Source organism: Apium graveolens, chromosome 7, assembly GCF_009905375.1.
Source record: "Apium graveolens cultivar Ventura chromosome 7, ASM990537v1, whole genome shotgun sequence".
NCBI classification, from domain to species: Eukaryota; Viridiplantae; Streptophyta; class Magnoliopsida; order Apiales; family Apiaceae; genus Apium; species Apium graveolens.
The window spans coordinates 7,218,592-7,238,754 of NC_133653.1; the positions used below are offsets into that span (position 1 = coordinate 7,218,592).

At 30.9% G+C, this 20,163-nt stretch overlaps 2 protein-coding genes across 4 annotated transcripts; both read left to right on the forward strand.

Moving 5' to 3' along the window:
• Positions 1 to 822: 822 nt before the first annotated feature.
• On the forward strand, positions 823 to 7,011 carry LOC141670879 (triacylglycerol lipase 2-like). Of its 3 annotated transcripts, none has more exons than XM_074476924.1 (11): positions 823 to 1,156; positions 1,521 to 1,664; positions 3,160 to 3,297; positions 4,792 to 4,905; positions 5,004 to 5,147; positions 5,235 to 5,348; positions 5,653 to 5,796; positions 5,986 to 6,026; positions 6,175 to 6,254; positions 6,417 to 6,512; positions 6,636 to 7,011. In XM_074476924.1, the coding sequence occupies exons 2-11, from the start codon at positions 1,569 to 1,571 to the stop codon at positions 6,953 to 6,955; spliced, it is 1,287 nt and encodes a 428-aa protein (XP_074333025.1). In that variant the 5' UTR covers positions 823 to 1,156; positions 1,521 to 1,568; the 3' UTR covers positions 6,956 to 7,011. The 3 variants fall into 3 exon arrangements, with proteins under 3 accessions (XP_074333025.1, XP_074333027.1, XP_074333028.1); XM_074476926.1 differs by lacking the exon at positions 823 to 1,156 and adding an exon at positions 2,533 to 2,850 and having other exon boundaries at positions 1,543 to 1,664; positions 3,160 to 3,326; XM_074476927.1 differs by lacking the exons at positions 823 to 1,156; positions 1,521 to 1,664; positions 3,160 to 3,297 and adding an exon at positions 4,273 to 4,566.
• Positions 7,012 to 7,922: 911 nt separating this feature from the next.
• Positions 7,923 to 11,058, forward strand: LOC141670615 (upstream activation factor subunit UAF30-like). Its single transcript, XM_074476549.1, has 2 exons — positions 7,923 to 8,283; positions 10,772 to 11,058. The coding sequence occupies exons 1-2, from the start codon at positions 8,002 to 8,004 to the stop codon at positions 10,895 to 10,897; spliced, it is 408 nt and encodes a 135-aa protein (XP_074332650.1). The 5' UTR covers positions 7,923 to 8,001; the 3' UTR covers positions 10,898 to 11,058.
• The last annotated feature ends 9,105 nt before the right edge of the window (positions 11,059 to 20,163 follow it).

Here is a 20,163-nt window from a genome sequence, read left to right on the forward strand (position 1 = left end):
AAAAAGACCCTAAGTTTTTATTAGTTATTCTATTTAATTTATAGTGATTACTGATTACGATTAAGTAAATATGCAGGATGGAATGCTTTGGTTTTCACACAGTCATGCTGATCAGACTCTACCATATTAGCCGAGAAACTAGAAACCAGTATGAGATCAATTTTTTCGACAAAAAAAAAGGGTTAAATATCAAAGTGGTAACTCAACTGAACGCCATATATCAGTTTAATCATCAAAGTTAACGTGATATCATTTGAATCATCAAAGTCATAATAAATATCATACATATACCTCAAAATATGTGTACGCGAATTAAAATTTATTTTATGGAGTTCTATATATTTTTCTTGAATCCTATTACAACCAAATGAAAATGTATGAATTCTAGTATTTTCTATAATATAATTAGATTTTTTAAAATTTATCTACTATTTATTTCTAATATTGTAGTCATTTGCTTTATTTAAATAAAAATAATTAGTAGATAAAATTTTAAAAATCTCAAAAAAACATCTAATATACTATGAATTCATAACTTTTCATTTGGTTGTAATAAGATTTTAAAAAAAATGTTTAGAACTCCATAAAATAAATTTTAATTCTCGAGCACATATTTTCAGGTATCTGTTTGATACTTTTTATTACTTTAGTGATCCAAATGATATCCCGTTAAATTTGATGATTAAATTGATATATGACCTTCAGTAGAGTGACCACTTTGATATTTAAACAAAAAAAAGTACCAAATCAATTCTCGATCACTATTAATGACTATTTAAGGAAATCACCGCTTTGCCACAATCATTGTTAACGGCCACGCAGACCGCATATCACCGCCATTTTTCGTTATGCTCTTCATCGATTACTTACCACCACTATAAACCTCATTTTATCACATGTCATCACACTGTCCTCCTACCACCATCACCGACTATCAACAATAGACCACCAATAGCTATCATAACCAGATATCGTAATCTGAGAAAATAAAAATTTATAAATCCCGGTATATAAAATAACTGACACTGCATTGAATGGACAGAATGAGTACTGGGACTTCTCATCCGATGAGCTGGGGAAGTATGATCTACAAGCTTCAATTAGATTCGTGTACGAACAAACTGGCCAGAAGGTTCATTATGCGGGCCACTCCTTGGTAAGAATGTCATTCCACTACAAGTACCTAGATTCAGTTACTAATGCAGCTAGCTCTTAATATATCAATTAGATGCATTCTGTCTGATGTTAACTATATGATCCTATTGGGGCCTTCTTTAACACCTTAAAGTTTTAGATTAGTTGTTTACTCAACATATTATCACAGCTTAGGCGGGAGAGGACTCAAGTTCGACTCTCTGCAATCCCAGGTGTTCCACTCTTCGACCCATAAATGGGCTCGACCCTCGAGTGAGGGAGAGTGTTAATTATATGATCCTATTAGGGTTTTTCTCTAACATCGTTAGGTTTTAGATGAATTTGTTACTCAACATCTAAACATTTATGCTTTTGTGAATTGCAAGGGGAGTACTACGCTTGCGGTGGCAGCCCTCGAGTGGAATACAGAAGAGATGGTGAAATCTGCAACACTTCTGTGCCCAATTATTTACTTGAATCACGTTACTAATCTCCTATCTTCCATCGGAGCTCACGCCTACATCGCTGAGGTATGTATTCTTTTCATCTAATTTCAGCCCTATGAAGATGATGGACTCTAGCTTTTCGTCATAATGTTTAGCCGCTATATTGCAAATTTGAAACGAAGGCCACTGGCGGTGGCCACCAACCAAAGTAGTAAACTAGTAAAGTTCGACCACAACGCTGTAATTTATCGAAATGATAGTTTATATTTAACCTCCATAGAAACATATAGTAAAGTTTATTAATAAGGTTGATACCTAACTAAATTCCAACACATAATTGTATTAGATTTTTTTTTTATTTATAATATTAAACTTTAAAAATTCTCAAGATTGTTTGTTTTCTAATAGGAACTTCTGTTTTTAAAAACTAAGATATGAGCAGCTTGATCAATATGCTTGATTATGACACTATGCAATTTTGATTGAATATTTACAATAATGAACATGTTCGAAATATTAAGTCAAACTTTGGTCAACTTTGGTCATTCTACCATCAAGATACAACTAATTAGGACGGAGTGAGTATATGTTATTAATTTCATCAACATTGAAATAAGAGTTACTCTGATATTTTCCGCAGATTTCTGCATCATTCAGGATAACACATCTGGATCTAAAAACGTAAGAACTAGTCATTACTGTAACCTCTTCCTTGTGATCAGTAAGCCATCCATACAGAGATTGATCAAACCTGAATATCCCGTTAAATTCGAAAACCATTAACAACAAACTGAGCTCCAACAAGTCCTAAAACAATAGTTGAAATTTAATCTTAAATTTTTGCTCATCTCGAAAACTCTGAAAAGATATTATAACAATTTTTCATTTCCCTGGCATCTGAGAGTTACGGTTTCATCATTCTGAAACATATTTCACTTAATTATAATTACAGAGAATTAATGAATTCCGCTGATCAAATTGAATAGGCCACCGCTTGGCGCCATTGAATACGCTCTCTGTAACACTCCTGGAGTAAATTGGTGGACTCTTCTAATAGACCCTATCTCTGCTAATTTTTTGTTTGTAATTTTTAGGTCATTTTCATCCTTTGTAAATCATCAAAATCAAAATATTTTAACTAATGCATTTATAACTTTCTTAATTACATTGTAAGGTCCTAATTGCTGTTTGAATGCTTCGGCCATTAACCTTTTCTTGAAAAATATGCCGCAACCAAGTTCAATGAAAACTTTTGCACAGCTGGCTCAAAGTAAGTTCACTACAATACTGCTCCACAAGACGATTACAGATTTCGGAAATCGGAAGTAATCAGTTGAGTTGCCGATTTGTGATTTATCGATAATTTTTAAAAAATAGAATGATTCAGCGATTTATCGAGTCTGTAAAATATTTTTTGGCCGATTCATCAGTAATTTTGAAAAATTAGTCGATTTATATAACCATCATGCTCTGCAAGTATAGATGCATATTTTATACTGCAGTCTTCAGTTATTGAATGTGATTAATTAACACTAATCATATATACTTTAATCTTTTTTTTTTAATTTTCTGCGAGTAGGTTGTAGAACCGGAGTTTTCGCTAAATATGATTATGGTAATCCGGCTACTAATTTGGAACATTACGGAGTTCCAGAAGCACCCATTTACGATTTACAAAAAATCCCGAACACATTTCCCTTGCTTATATGCTCTGGAGGTAAAGATCAACTTGCTTCTCCGGCAGATGTGAGTAGAGTTCGATCAGAACTGAAGGATCATAATATACATAATTTATTTATAGAGGAGTATTCTCATTTTGATTTCATCAATGCAATGACTGCTAAAGATGTTGTGTACCCAGATGTTGTCAAATTTATGAAGAGATTTAATTAATAGTAGATATTTTAAGTGTAATTTTTATGAACTAAGTTGTACTTGATAAAGTCTAGTTTAAGTTATATGTCAGGCTAAAATTTCTGTTTAGTTTAACAGTGGACATTCTTATATAAGGAGGTTTATTTCGATAATCTTGTTTGATTAGTTAAGTGTAAAAATTGTAATTTTATTAAATGCAGCAAGTGCTTCATATTACGTAACCCCCTTAAGATGGCAGATAAACATCCGAACACATCTTATATATTACTTGAAAGGATCAATTACACCTAAAATATGATATGAATATGGATTTGGGGCTTTAACATTTAAGAAATCAATCTTGTAATCAACTTATTCAACCAAGATATAATGACTCAAAAAAAGTTACATTAATTTTTAACACTTGATACAAAGATCAAATCATCACACACCATATCACCAAAAGGCACTAGGATAGGATAGTAATTATGAATGAAATTGTAAAAATGTGTAATGTATAGTTGTTACAAATTTCATCATATTTGATCTCAAATTTAAATTTAATTAAGTTGGACATTAAGGCCTCTACTCTCCGGGGTCGCGCGACATGACATTAGATAGGATTGTTTGGAGACGGAGCATTATAATGCTAAAATGCATGCACACAATCATATCTTCTGGGACTATTATGTCTGCAGATGAGGTGTTTGATGTTTCCATACACAACACTATAATCTCTATGCCTTCAAAACACATTCTTACTTGTTACTAACTTCAACATCACTAAGAATTCATTCGATTCGCGTGCATGATTGTTTACGTATATAATATAAGTTACTATCAAACCTTCATCATCAATTTTCGCAAATTCACAGTACTGATTTATGTTACATGTAACATAGCAGTGTAGCACACACTCTATATCTGTTATTATGCATGTATAAATCCTTTTTTGATTCTGTAAATGGCTGTGTATGGCTTGTTGATGTGTGCTGTGTTATTTAAAGTAGGTGTTTTAGTACATAGCCAGCATAATATTGGTCATAGTAATCACTCTAAATATCCTCCAGACCTTAGTACTATTTGTTTTGATGATTCCCTCACCAAAGGTTACAAATGTGAAGATTATAATGTAAGTAACTTATTTTTAATATCACCCTATTTATTTGTGTAAATTACGTAATTGTTAGAATATTACAATAAGATCCTGGCAATCCTTACTCGTATTAAAATTTTAGATGAGCTGGTTACCTAACGTAGTACCTTGGAGTCCGAAGCATCAATTACTTATAGTGAAACGTTGAGTGAAGATGTGCATTGTTTACTAATCAATTAATGTTTTTTTCATATGTTTTAGGTGATAACCGATGATGGGTATGTGCTAAGGATGCATAGATTTCCTGAAGGCCGAATTAACTACCCTGGTAGAAGAAACAAACCACCTGTTTATCTTCAACATGGAATACTAGTGGTACTATTCTCATTTTATTCTAATGCAGCATTGTTTGTTACTGAAAATTGGGATCAAATTAAGAACATACTGCACATACTTGTTTATGTACATTGCAGGATGCAGCAAATTGGTTTACAGTAAGCCATGCTGATCAAGCCTTACCATTAATCTTGGTTGAGGCTGGTTTTGATGTGTGGCTAGGTAATACCAGAGGCACTCGATACAGCAGAAAACACGTCTCAGAAAACATTTCTTCCTCGGTAAAGTAATTAGAAAATTTTAAAAATATTATACTATCTTCTATAAATATCTACCATCTTCCGCTGAATGTTTTTATGAATTGACAGGATGATTATTGGGACTTTACAGTCTCTGAGATGGGAAAATATGATTTACCCGCTTTTATTGATTTTGTGAATCAACATACAGGCCAAAAGGTCCACTTTATAGGTCATTCCCTGGTAAGCATCTAGAATTTTCCTAAACTTCTCTTATTTTTACCGACATGCACCCTTGACAACTTCGTTACCTAGTTGCACAGTGGCGGAACCAGGATCTTAAAAGACCTGCGGGTTAAATGTATGACTAAAATATTCACTTCACTTTTCAAGATAACTGGGACTAAAAAAAATTGTTTAACTTTATTTGACGAGGTCAGCCGGGGCTTCAACCTCCCATGATCTCCCCCTCCCCTTCCACCCCTGCACACCATAGTTTGTGATATGTGTGTGTGCGTATGTTAATGTATTTATTGTATATTGGCAGGGAACTACGCAATTTTTTGCAGCTTTCTCTGAATGGAAAGTAGAAGAGAAAGTGAAAACAGCGACACTCTTAAGCCCCATAGCTTTCTTGAACCACATAAGAGCTCATTTTGTTGTTATTTCGGCCAAAGCCTATATTGGTGAGGTATGGTTTAGACAATTAAATCATTTATTTTTTTCATATCAATCTTCTCTGTTTTTCATTTTACAAAGTTGATGTCAAGACTAGATTGTTAGATGACTGGAAGAAAATGTAATAAAGATCTGTAAAAATTAAATCAGTGAAATTATTATCAAATTGTTCCTAATATATATATCTATGTTGGTTTAACAGATTGCTGGAACATTTGGGATCCCATTTGTCGATCTTAAAGTGTAAGAACACACTACTATTATGAACCTCTGTTTTTGGCCTGTTTGGCCACCAGTATATAAGTGGCTTATTGACTTATAAGTCGTAAGTGTACATTCTTCTTAATATAAGTAATAGAAATTAAATGAAGCTTATGATCATTTTCTACAGACAACCGCTAAGCGCCATTACTTATGCTTTCTGTAATGTTCCGGGGATAAATTGTTGGGAGGTCTTTTCAAAATTCTCAGGTAAACATATGTACTTCAATCTATGTGCTTTCGCAAAAATTCAAACACAAACATAAAAACAGTCTATAGTAACATTCGAGATACTATTTGTAGTCCTCGGCATCCTTAGGTAATTTCATTACAGATGCTCATTCGAATATTGTCTATGATGTTCTTACTTAGGCCCTAACTGTTGTATGAATGCCTCTACGGTTAACCTGTACCTGCATAACTGGCCCGAAGCTGCTTCTATCAAGACCTTGACGCATTTGTCTCAGAGTATGTTCTGTTATTCAAACATTTAAAATGTACATAAAGAAGGAGTTTCGCTTATTAATAAATGTTATTAATTATAAAAGCTATCATTTGGTTAAACACGATGAAATGTTTTTGTACATGTAGATATCAGAACCGGAATATTTTCTAAATACGATTACGGGAATCCAGCCACGAATCGGGAACATTACGGAGTTCCAGAAGCTCCAGTTTATGATATACAAACAAGCATACCAAAGGATTTCCCCTTGCTGTTCTGTCATGGAGGTTTAGATGCACTTGCTGATCCAAAAGATGTGCAAAGAACTCTTTCCATTTTGAGGTCTCATAGGAACATTCATGAAATTTATGTAGATAATTATGCTCATTATGATTTTATCAATGCAATGACTGCTAAAGATGTTTTGTACCCAGATGTTGTCAACTTTATAAAGGCACATGACTGAAATTTGTTTTAAATGTAACTTTATATTAGTAGTTTGAATTTATAGATATTATTTGATCAAGTTGTACTCTAGGAATGTTGTTAAGTTGAGAACTACTGAGATAGAATTAATTAAGTCAGTGTGAATGTTGGAACTACTAAGATGTATCCTTAGAATCACAAATCATTATAAATGAAAAAAAAATCTTTCAAAAAAGAAGATGCAATAATTAAGATTTGATAAAATTAATTAATTGGTTTGTGATTCTTTATCATCATCAACTAAGACAGAACTAAGGGTGTGTACCATCAGGGAGAATGAATGGAATGAAAATTACAAGCAAAATATATGAAAAAAGAGAGTATGTATGAGAATATAGTAAATGAAAATGAGTGAGTAAAATTTTTTCATGATAAATATTGTATGGAAAATGATGAGAAAAGAGAATGGATCATTCCCTCCAAAACACATGGGTCAAAAGTTTAGTTTAAATTGTTTGGAAAAGAATGAAAATTATAAATAATTCATCCAATTTCCCCAAAAAAATAGTACAAATTTCATTTCATTATCTCCTCATTCCATTCCATCCAAGTGAAGACAACCTAATAGAATTAGTGTCCGAGAATGATAGCTATCATAAAAATTGCATAAAATTGATATACGAAAATAACACACAGTATTATGTAAACTATTTTAAAATGACATATAACATGATTGTTATTAGTGAAACTCATATGTATACATGAAAGTCTCATATGATTAATAAGATAATAATCAATAATATAACGGCAATTAAGCATTTTGTAATGATTTCTGAAAAGCAGCATTTTTCAAATTTTTCAAAATAATAGTTAGTACGAGATAGTTTAAGTACTTTTTGAAAAAAAAATTCCAAACGAACATGAAATATTGCAGCTCTTTCCCAGGCCCAAACTTAAAAAGCCCAAACCCACCCCCTTTCTCTCCCTTTAATTTCCCTTTCCCTCTCTCTCACTCTCATTCTAAATATATTTTCTAGGGTTTATAAAAACACACACAAACTCAACGTTTCAATCAATTCATCAACAATGACGTCACTCCCTAGGGTTTTCACACGCTCATACAGTGCTGTTATGGCCGCCGCTAAGTCCGCCGTCGCCGACACAACCGCCTCCGTCAAAAAAACCGCCGTCAAAAAGACCGTGAAAAAAACCGCCGTGAAAGCCTCGACCGGTCCGAAGAAGCTTACCGGTATACTAAAACCGATGCCGATCTCGCCGGTGCTTTCCGAGTTTATCGGAGCTCCTGAATCGTCTCGCACTGAAGCTGTGAAGAAAGTTTGGCAGCATATTAAGGCTAATAATCTTCAGGTAGTTTTTTAATTTGATTATTTTTGAGTTTACGAGGCGATTGAGTGATTTTCGTGTTTTATTTGTCCTAATTGTGTGATTAGGAGTGTAGTTTGCTGTTTAATTTGTTGTGTATTTTTTGTTTTTCGAATGTTTTTCAAGTTTACGAGATGATTGTATAGCTTATTATGCAATATTGTGTTTATTTGTTGTAGAATATTGTGTTTATTTAGTGTGTGTGTGTGTTTGTTATTTGGAGTGTAAGTATATGGTTAATTTTTTATGCATTGTTTATTTATTTAGTGTTTTACGAGTTTACGAGATGATTGTGTAGCTTCTTATATGTTTTCGGTAGGTATGCATCATGTTAGAATTTGTTGTCGTTGTGTGATAAAAATATGTAAATGCTTTATGTGTTCTGCTGTATATTGTTATGTGTTGAAAAGGCGATTGTGAAGTTAATTATATATGTATTAGATATGTGTTGTGCTAGAATGATTATGATAATCCTAGTATGACGATAATTATAAGTCTAATTCAATGCTTAATGTGTTGTATGTTAAGCTTCATAATCTTCAGGTAGAGTTTTAATTTGACGTTTTGTGGAAATAGAGGCGATTGTGTTGATTAGTATATGTACTGATTGTGTGTGTATTACGTTTTATTGTTGATGAGAAAAGCCGAAATGATTAGATGCTTGATGTGGATAAAATCTATAAAATAAACGAATCTATAGAATATTCCGAATTTTAGGTCTAAATTCTAAATTATTTGATGTTGTAAGTGTAAAAATGTACCATCTACTTTCTTTCGTCCCTCCTGACCGAACCCGGACAAAATTGAAAAAGTGGTTCTTACCGGGAGAGTCGCGTCGGAGACCTCTTTATCTGCGGTACAGCGATTGAATTATGGATTTATGGGGTGATTGTATTATATATTATATTTATTTGTTGAAAATGTATAGAATGAAAAAGGTAAGATCATGCTATGATTGAACTTTGTCAATAATGAGTACAATTATTAATTATATGCACTGATTAGATATATACGGAGTGTTATATTGATGTGTGAGAGAACGTGAAACCAAAATATTATGAAACTCTGTTGATGATTGGAAGTAAAATTAGATGATTAATGTGCTATACGCTGTTCGTATATTAATTAATTGATGGATTTAAGAGACGATTTTGTAGGATATTATACTAGATTATTAGTGAAACTGAAAAGTAAGTGTGAGTAAGTGTGGAGGAATTTTTTTATTATAACGTGATGAAACTCTGCTGATGATTATTGGTACAATTACATGGTTGATGTGGTGTTTGTATATGAAATTTTGCCTAGTTTTTGCTCTTTCTTGAGGTACAGTTAGGGTTTATATTCCATAGTGGTTGATCGTGTGCAACTTTTTTTGTCAAGTTTAGTCAGTGGATTGCATTGAAGCTATTAAGATAATTGTCTTTTGAGGGAATACAAACTTCTGGTTCGCTCTTGCATGTGGATAGTTTGTTAAGAGTGCCATCTGCAAATAAATTGTGAAATAGTTGATCATAGTCATTACCCCTTAGATGTCTTGATTTGTTGAACCTTTATTTTTATTGATATGGTTTTCTGGCAGTTTTCGGAGCACGTTTTCTTTCGGACTTTATTCCATTTTCTAATCAATATCTAAGTTTATTGTACATGTTCATTTATGATACATGTTAGTTTGCTCTTTAAATTTTTCACCTCACCATTATTGTTACCTGTATAAAAGATATTGAATTGGTATATATATATATATATAGTCTTACTCCAATACAAACTAAATTAAAATACAAACTACAAATTACACCATCTCACACACAACTCCACCTTATTCCCTCTATTTTTAATTGAATTTTTCCGTTAATTGGTGAATTCTTTTTAAAATCTAACTTCACTGTATTTTTCTACATCCTCCAACAATCAGTATGAATACCATATTTGATATATTTCGGCGATAAATCAGTAATTATGCCTACGAGAATCACTAAAATCTACTGATTCCTGAAATAGTACTGATTTCAGCTTAGTGATTCATTTAATCTTAAATACTGATTTCTCGTCAAAATATAGCAAATATGCTATGCAAATTGATGAGTGGGAGATGGAGAAAAATATGGTAACAAATTTTTTTAAAAAAAGTTAACCGATTAACGGGAAAAGTCAAATAAAAAACGAAGGGGAAATAATACATAATGCACATGGAAGAAAGAGAAAGGGATTAAACATGTGACTCTTATTGGTTTGTAGTTTGTATTCTAATATTGGTTTGTATTTGAGCACTTGCCTATATATATATATAGATACAGTCTTTGAAATGCCAAAAGAAACAGTGTTTGAGAAACATCATCTTTGTGTTGGGAAATATTTTGAATATGGGGTTGTGAGTTGTCATGCTTATGTTGTGGGCTACCAGATGTGCTGGTTTTGGTAATTGGCTTACACTATTGTTGCCTCTTTGAATAATTACTGTACTTATTTCCTGCAGAACCCAGCTGACAAAAAAGTGATCTTTTGTGATGAAAAGTTGAAGACTATATTCGATGGAAAAGTTCAGGTTAAGTTTCTTGAGATTGCGAAGCTACTGTCAAACCACTTTGTGAAAGCCAGTTAATATTTTATTTTGTCTAGACTCTCATGTGAACTTGTTATAAAGGATGCTTTTAGGTAGAATCGATCTGGGCAGTGGACTGGATTATCTAATGCAGTAGCTTGTTAATTTGACGACAGTTGTTTTTGTGCCCAAATGCTGTGAATTAGACCCTTATGCGTATATATCTATTTTGTTCTCGGTGTAGGATTCTTGACCTAATTAACTGCAAATGATTGTCTTCTGATGTACTAATATACATGATGACAAGAACCAGTTAAGTCTCTGGAAAAATAGAAAAACTTTGTTCTTGAGAATTTTCTTTTCAGAGTTCATATTTATGAATTGAAGCAATTAAACCGTTTCTAATGACTACATAATCAGGAGTTGAATAATCGATACTTATATATCCGCCATGTGACGAAGCTTGTATTGTCTTTTTCGCAAGTTGGTTTGTCTAAAGACTAAAATGTTCCCTCCCTTTGCTTTGAATAAAATTTTGATGTAGCTAGCTGATTTCTTTTGTTCTTTTTTTGTTGTAGTCAATTAGAGAATTTTAAATCCTCACACAGACTTTATTTCAGTGCTGAGCATCTGCTAGGCTAAACATGTAATATCCATGATGCTTTATTCATTTTGAAAATAGTTTACTACAAATTTGTGCACTTGAAAAATATAATTGTAATGAGGGTAGACTGGACTGGACTTTTAGATTCTTAACATTATTTGAAAAAGATAAACTTCCTTTACCATCACGCTCAATTCATAAAATTTATAATATTGTGTGCTGGGTTAGAAAATGATAATATTAAGTCACATTTTACACGTGCTGTTGATGGAATTGCCGAAAATTAATTGTTGGAGTTTTCATCAGGGTAAAATGGCTATTTGGTCACTGTAGTCACTAGTAACTTGCAAGTTGCAAGTGGGTCACCAAGTTAAAAAAGCTCTCAATCGCATCATTAAATTGTAATTACTTGCAATCACATCACCGAAATTCAGAATACTTGTACGGCCGTTAAAAATGTGTTGACCTTTAACGGAGACCGTTAAATTATGTTACATCATTTTTAAATTTTCAAATTCATCACTGAATTATGTGTTAATTTTCGATTAGGTCACTTATTGGGAAAAAAATGTAATATTGAAAATATAACAAATCAAATAATATTTTTAAAAAAACTGATATGATTTTTTAAATTGTAATCATTCAAAAAAAAATCAAAATTATTGGTACCAATTATTACTATCAGAAAAATTGAATTGAGAAATAAAATAATTTATATGTTTTTCACTTTATGAATTTATTGGCATACTATCTTCTTTTGGGAGTTCTTTTATTGTACCGATTAATTCTGTACAATATTTTATCAATTTTATATTTTAATTCTATTTTAATCACACGGAAAATATCAACATTATTTATGGAGGAAATGAAATTATCGGAAAAAAATGTGATATCTAAATATTTGTTCACTTGTATCGATTATAAGAATATGGATTGAAATGGTACGTACGAATTTAAATTTAATTAAAGTGTAACATTCAGGAAAAATTAAAAAAATAAAGTATAAATTAAATTATAAATTAAATGGTTATACAAATTTAAATTTAATTAAAGTGTAGTGCCCTGTTCGGAGAAAAATTAATTAAACTGAAAATTATGATATTTTTCTAATAAATGAGTATGTTCAATTTTAAATTTAATATATTTTAATATCAAATTTAGTTGATAACCTAGTTGAAAATTGAGATAAAGTTAATGACCTAATTGAAAGTTGAGATGAACTTGAGAGTATGTCACGTCATTTTTTCGTTAGGGATTTTAACGGAACTGACGGCAGTGATGAATTTGTAAGTTTTAAAATATTTCATGATTTGACTGAAAATTGTTTTAACTTGATGACTCAGTTGCAAGTTACTACAGTGATGAAATAACCATTTTACCCGTTTTCATGATATGTTAGTTTAAATTTTTATGTTTGAATTTAAGTAATTTTCTTAATATAATCTATAAATAAATTGAATAAAACTTGCTAGTTTGAAAGTGTCAGTGTAGGTTTGTTTTCACGTTAAATTAGTAAAGGAGAGTTTGTGACTTTATATAGTTCACGCGCAAGTGTAGTGTGTACAACTGTTAAAAGATATGGATTTCTAAGAAAAAATGACATATATGACTTGTTTTCAGAATTTTTTAATAAAACTAACCGCATTAGAAAAATTGGCCAATTATGGCCTTTTTAATACCCTTTTATTGATTGCGTAATATTCCCTACTCTTTGCTAGTGGGGAAAGAGAAAAAGAAAGGTGAAAAACTAAAAACTATCACATGTGATGTCAGATGGTTAGTGCAGTCTAATGTTCTAATAATAAGCTCACGCATTCAATGAATGCTTATCAGAGTAGAATACGCATTCAAAGAATGCTTAACTAATATAATACTCCGACCCCATTTGCGTATTCAGTAAAATTATATAAATATAATATAGATTACTCTTATGACAAATGCGTAATATGTATTACCCTATTCTCGAATGCGTATCTCGCCGGCTAAAATTGACCACTTTTTTGAAACCGGCTACTTTTGTCATTCTCTTATTAAAAATGGGCTATTTTTGTTACTCACCCGATTTCTAATGGGTTATATCGTATGCCTTTTCCCGCGCCTCGACTCGAAAGTTGAATGTGAGGCGATCTGAGCGAGAAATTTTGTTATATTTTTTACATTAATAATTGTTTTTTAATAAGAATAATTGGAGTTTACAAACTCTGATGACTCTCAAAGCGGATCGACAAAGTTGCATCAAAATTTACCAACTCTGATGAATCATTTGTATTGGTTAAAGTTTACAAAATTCTGACGCACCGGTATTGATCAGTGTTTATATTAGTAGTTTGGATTTATAGATATTATTTGATTAAGTTGTACTCTAGGAATGTTGTTAAGTTGAGAACTACATTATAGTTCTTCTTCCGAATATATTATATTAAATATAAATGAGTTCTATGGAGTCCACCTTTTTATCGGAGTCATCGGACTCCATCTACGTTCTGCAAATAAAATATATTGTAAAACGTGTTATTTTGCAAAACATGTTATACAAATAGCATAACTTCAACAAAATCATGCAAATCTCATATATTTACGGTACAATATGTATGTTCTGCAATATGTTCTGCAACATGAACATTTATGTTCTTCAAACTAAACATGTTTTGTAGAATATATATTTTTGCAATGTTCTGCTTGTAAAATGTATGCAATCTACAAGATTTTTGATAGAATAGTGATGTTTGTCGAAAAATAATATGTTTTGCAATATTTTAAGCTATATTTTACTTGCAGAACATATATGGACTCCGAAGACTCCAATTAAAGGTGGACTCCATAGAACTTTACTCTATGCCAGAATATTATTTTGATTAATGTGATATTTACTGTTACATTTTGTTTTGAATTATAAATAAAAGAAATTAACGGTTTTTATAATTACAAAAGATACAAGCTACATGCATATTTGTAAAAACCTTAGACTTCTAATTATGGTGACAAAGTCAGAAATGACAGAACCCCGACATCATCGAAAAAATGCCTCAAATGTAACTATTTGGCGTGAAATAGTCCTCAATGTTATTTTTTGAATAATTGGACCCAAATATCATTTTATAATAGAGTCTCATTTTTATATAAATAAAAAACGTTGTTTCGGTTACCGTTTTCATATAAACAAAAAAATTGCATCCCGAGAAAAACTCAATTAGAAATTGCGTTTTTACGGAAAATTAAGTTTGAATCCCCGTTTTTATATCCATAAACTAAAGATGAGATTGCGTTTTTGACCGAAACAATTTCTGAAATTGCGTTTTCATAAAAAAACACAGTTTGAAACCACGTTTTTAAACAAAAACATGAAACGGAATTGTGTTTTTCTTTTATTAAAAAAAACAGAGTTTACTGATCGTTTAAAAAACATGACTTCAAGTTGCGTTTTGTAATAGAAAAACTTAACACGAAACTGTGTTTTCGTTTATTTTAAAAAATTTCAACTGAAACCCCGTTTTGAAGTGACATTTGGGGCCAACAATTTAAAAAGTGACATTCAAGGTCATTCTATATTCTACCCTAAGTAATGATATTTAGGGTCAATACCCCATGAATCCAACCGTAAAAGTATGAATTAGGGTTGAGGTTTTTTACTTTCGGGTCAAGTTCGGATTGGGTAAAAATTTACTCGCGAAAATTGAGTCATTTTCGGTTTGACCCGAAATACCCGAACCCGAGTTGTTTTTTTTAATAATTAATATTTATATTATATATGTATATACATGGCTGGTTTTTTATAAAACATTTGTAATATTGTGTTTTATTACATTTTAATTTATTATGTTAATTTAGCATAACTTTTTTTTTAATGTTGCAAATTAAAAAATTTTAATTTTAATTTTATTGGTTTATTCTAAATTTCAGGTTATTTCGGGTTAAGCATATCAGCTTCGGATTATTCGGGTATTTACCGGGCCGAGTCCGTGTCACAATTTATTAAATGTTTTTGGCCTAAGTATCCAAATCCGAGCGTTCCTGGCCAAGTGTTAAATGTCCGATATTGGTATTCAAAGCTAAAATGAAAAATCCGAGTAAAACAGGTTTACCCGTATATATACATTCAATTTCTGTTATGCCCCGTTTGGATACATAGATTTCATTTCAAATCCTAGATTTGATCAAATCTGCTGTTTTGGTATTTGGCAAATACCAAGAATTTGGAATTGGATTTTGTTCAAATACAACCCAATTATAGTTTAAAATTTTGAATTTGCAATACTTGCAAAATACATGTCATTTCAAATTAAATTTTTTTACTGAAATTTTATTAAATTTTTTTTTTTCAGATAAATTTCCGAGAATTGTTCTCAGTAAACTTTTTTCCGAAAATTATTTCTCGAAATTTTTTTTATAAACTTTTATCTGGGAAATTTTTCCCGAGAATTATTTCCCGGGAATTTTTTCTCGGGAATTTTTTCCAGACAACTTTTTCTCGGGAATTTTTCCCGAGAATTTTTTCTCGAGAATTTTTTCCCGAGAATTTTTTTATCGGGAATTTTTCCCGAGAATTTTCTCGGGAATTTTTTCCAGAGAATATTTTTCCCGGGAATTTTTTTCGAGAAACTTTTCTCGGAAAATTTTCCCGAAAACTTTTTCTCGGGAATTTTTTTCGGAGAACATTTTCTCGGGAATATTCTTCCCAGGGAATTTATTTCGAGAAACTTTTCTCGGAAAATTTTTCCGAAAACTTTTTCTCGGAAATTTTTTACAGAGAACATTTTATCGGGAATCTTTCTCCCGAGAATTTTTTTCGAGAGACTTTTCTCGGAAAATTTTCCCGAGAATATTTTTCAGTATTATTTTTTCGGAAATTGTTTCCCTATAATTTTTTTCAAGAACTTTTTCCCGAGAAATGTTTTCCCGGAAATTTTTTTCGATAAGCTTTTCTCGGAAAATTTTCCCGAGAATTTTTTCCCCAGAATTATTTCTCGGAAATTTTTTACCGAGAACTTCTTCTCGGGAATTTTTTTCCGAGAATTTTTTTTCGGGAATTTTTTTCCCGAGAACTTTTTCTCTGGAATTTTTTCCCTAGAATTTTCTCGGGAATTTTTTCCGGAGAACATTTTCTTGGGAATACTTTTCCTGGAAATTTTTTTCGAGAAACTTTTCTCGGAATATTTTCTCGAGAATTTTTTCCGGAGAACATTTTCTCGTAAATCTTTCTCCCCGGAATTTTTTCGAGAGACATTTCTCGGAAAATTTTCCCGAGAATATTTCTCGGTATTGTTTTTTCGGGAATTGTTTCCCTATAATTTTTTTCAGGAACTTTTTCCCGAGAAATGTTTTCCCGAAATTTTTTTCGAGAAGCTTTTCTCGGGAAATTTTCCCGAGAATTTTTTCTTGGGAATTTTTTCCAGGGAATTTTTTCGAGAAACTTTTCTCGAAAAATTTTCCCGAGAATATTTTTCGGCAAGTTTTTTCCCGAGCAACTTGTTTCGCAAAATTTTCTCGCGAACTTTTTCCCGAGAAACATCTCGGAAATATTTTTCCCGAAAATCAATTCTCGGGATTTTTTCTCAGAAATTTTTTGTTAGTAATTTTTTTCCCGAAAACTTCGGAAAATTTTCCGGATGAAAATGTTTATTCGGAAAATTTGCTAGAACGAAAAAAAATCTAGGAAATGTTTAACGGGGACCTTTTCCTCAAGAAGTTTTTTCAAAATTTTCTTTTGGGGATTCTATTTCGGAAATTTATCTTGAAATAAATAAAATAAAATAAATATTTCAATTTTTCGAGAAAATAAAAAAAATATTTCAAGTTTTAAGAAAAATTTTAAAACAAAATTTTGAAATTCAATTTCTTGAATTTCAATTTCTTGAATATTCAAACAAAAGATTTGAAATTAAAATCCTGAATTTCAAATTCTAGAATTAAAATTTCGGATTTTAAATGAAATCAATGTTTTCAAACGTTATGTTATGAATTTGTGATTTCCTGATTTGTTTATCAACAGGATTCATGGAGACGGCAAAAGGCTGTGGTTATATGTCAACTTGTTATCTGCATACTCACTTGCATACTCAGCTGTTTAGTGGTTTAGTGATGAGAATATAAAGGCAAATTCAACGGTGATCCAAAGATCCAAATTTGGTATAAATTATTCCAAATTTCATTCCAACAGTGATCACTACTGTTCACTAATCCAAATTTAGATCACTTGATTTAATATAAAATAATATTTTTGTTATTTGTAGTTTATGAGATTTTAAATTAATTTTTGATTTTTTTAATTATATAATTAATAACAGAATATAATTAATAGTTAATAAAATTTATTTTTTAAATAAAACTTAAAATAATGAGAAAATATAATTTCATTAAAATTTAAATAGAAGTACATTGCATATAATAAACAATACATAAAATGCATACAAGAAATTACAACACACAAAATGACTCGAAAATTATAATTGGAAACATAAAATTTTGATTTAGTCGGACAAACTATTTATATAATTCCTCTAAGATAATCAAGATAGCTGTTCATATTATTTTGAGATCCTTGACCTTCATCTTCATTTCCTCGATTTTGAATTCCTGAACCGCCATAGAAAAATAAAAAATAAAGAGACACATATTGTACTTAGAGATGCATTAATTGAGAATTTGTGGGAAGAATATACTAATTTAGAAAATTAGTGTATATCAATGATATTTTGTATGTTAATTATTGCAATAAATGTGTTTTTCGTGAATTAAGTGCACAATTTTAATATTTTTATGTGTATTTTTTTTAATTAATCTATGAAATGTTATATAAATTGTTAATAATGATTAAACGATAAATTTAAGATAAAATTGTTTAATATGATATTTATATATTATTATATGTAAAAAATAATTTAAATCAAATATTTGGATCACACTGTTCGAGCTGGTCAGAAATTTGGATCAGTTGATGATCCAAATTTGAATTTTTGGATCACAACTATGAGATGGCCCAACGCTTGTGTTGTAATGTCACTGGTGTAAATGAAAATTCGGAGGATACATATCGTGTCCGTTTGAAAATTTTTAAAATAAGTAATTAATATTCGGAGGATACATATCGTGTCCGTTTGAGAAATTTTAAAATAAGTAATTAATAATTTAAAATAAATAAGTGATTTATAAGTGATAAATACATAAATATTTATAAGTTATTATAATATAAATATGATTTGTGATTGTCAAAGTAAAATTTTATAACCTGTGGATGGCACAATTTTACACGCTAAATTTAGTAATCATGAAAGTCTAAGTTTAGATTGTAAAAAACTACCTATATTTAATTTTGTACTTCTCAATACACGGCTCTTACCACCATAAAATGGAGCTGAAAGTTGAGGCGAAGTAACGTAGAAAATAATCTACTTATAATAGTATTTTACTATTTTCTCCCGGTGTGTCCTTGATTATTACATTATATATATTTACATATAAGCTTGTTATAGTTATAAAAGATTTATAATATAAGATGTGTAAGAGTTTGGATAATTTTATTTATAGGTCCGATTTTTTTTACTTAAATGAACTAAAATAAATAGTTTTTAAATATAATTATCTTAATTCGTGAATTTAATATTAGATTAACATTTACAAATATATATTTTAAAACTAAAATAAATAAAAAAGTGAAAAATCATAATAAATTGAGAAAAAGTAGGTCGTTGTTAACATTCAACTTATCACCTTATAAGTTATAAATTCGACTTATAAATTGGGTCCACAAACAGTAATCAATAAATTGTTACGGGCTTACCTTATGAATTGTTGACAAACATGCCCACGGTAAAATTACTAGTATATGTAATGGCCCAAGTATCATAATTTCGACTTCTCTACTTCCAAATTGTACATAATTCCTCGTATTTATATGTACGGATTGTCGTTCACGACACATATCTGAGTGTCGGACTTAAGAAGACTAAAAATTGGGGACACGGGGACACCTCCGATTTTTGGACACGGATACGGAGACATGACATATTTTTATCAATAAATAAGTATATTAAGTTAGATATCTTAGAATAAAGTAACAATATGAGTACGATTAAACTTGATTTTCTAAAGAACATTGCGAATTTAGTATCTTCCCTACTTTTATCTCATTCCCGCTTCTTTTTTCTTCTTAAATATGTAATTTGAATATCAAATGTGACTAATATTTGATCTATAAATTGGTCAAAGTGTCCATAGTTCAGTCAAAGGATCCGACATGGAATAAGTGTCATGTCCGAGTGTCCGAGTGTCCAAGTGTCCGACACGGGAACGGTAACTTAAACAGAAGAGTCGGAGTAACATAGTTTGTATAGGAATATTTTTAGAGTAATAACTAAGAGTGATATATTAGTGGCTTTAAATGGACATCAAGGGTGGAGATCAAGGGAGTAGCTGCATTCTTGACTAAGAAGCTTAAGAGGACTGTGGAGATTGTCACGGCAAAGAAGCTGAAGAAAAAATCCTAAAGATGCAAGTGTTTATATGTAGTCTCTTATGTGCACTGTGTAATTTCTTGTTGAAGCTTTGAAATAAGGCTTAAAAGGTATGGTTTGGTGTTTGTTTCAGCCTCGTGTGACAACATCATTGCTGAAAGTACCTCTGCATTGTGAGAGTTTTATTCAGAAAATTCAGAAGCTTGTGTACAAAAGAAAAGGAGGTGGTGAGTGAAAGGAGCCATGGACATTAAGGAAGTAGTTGCATTGTT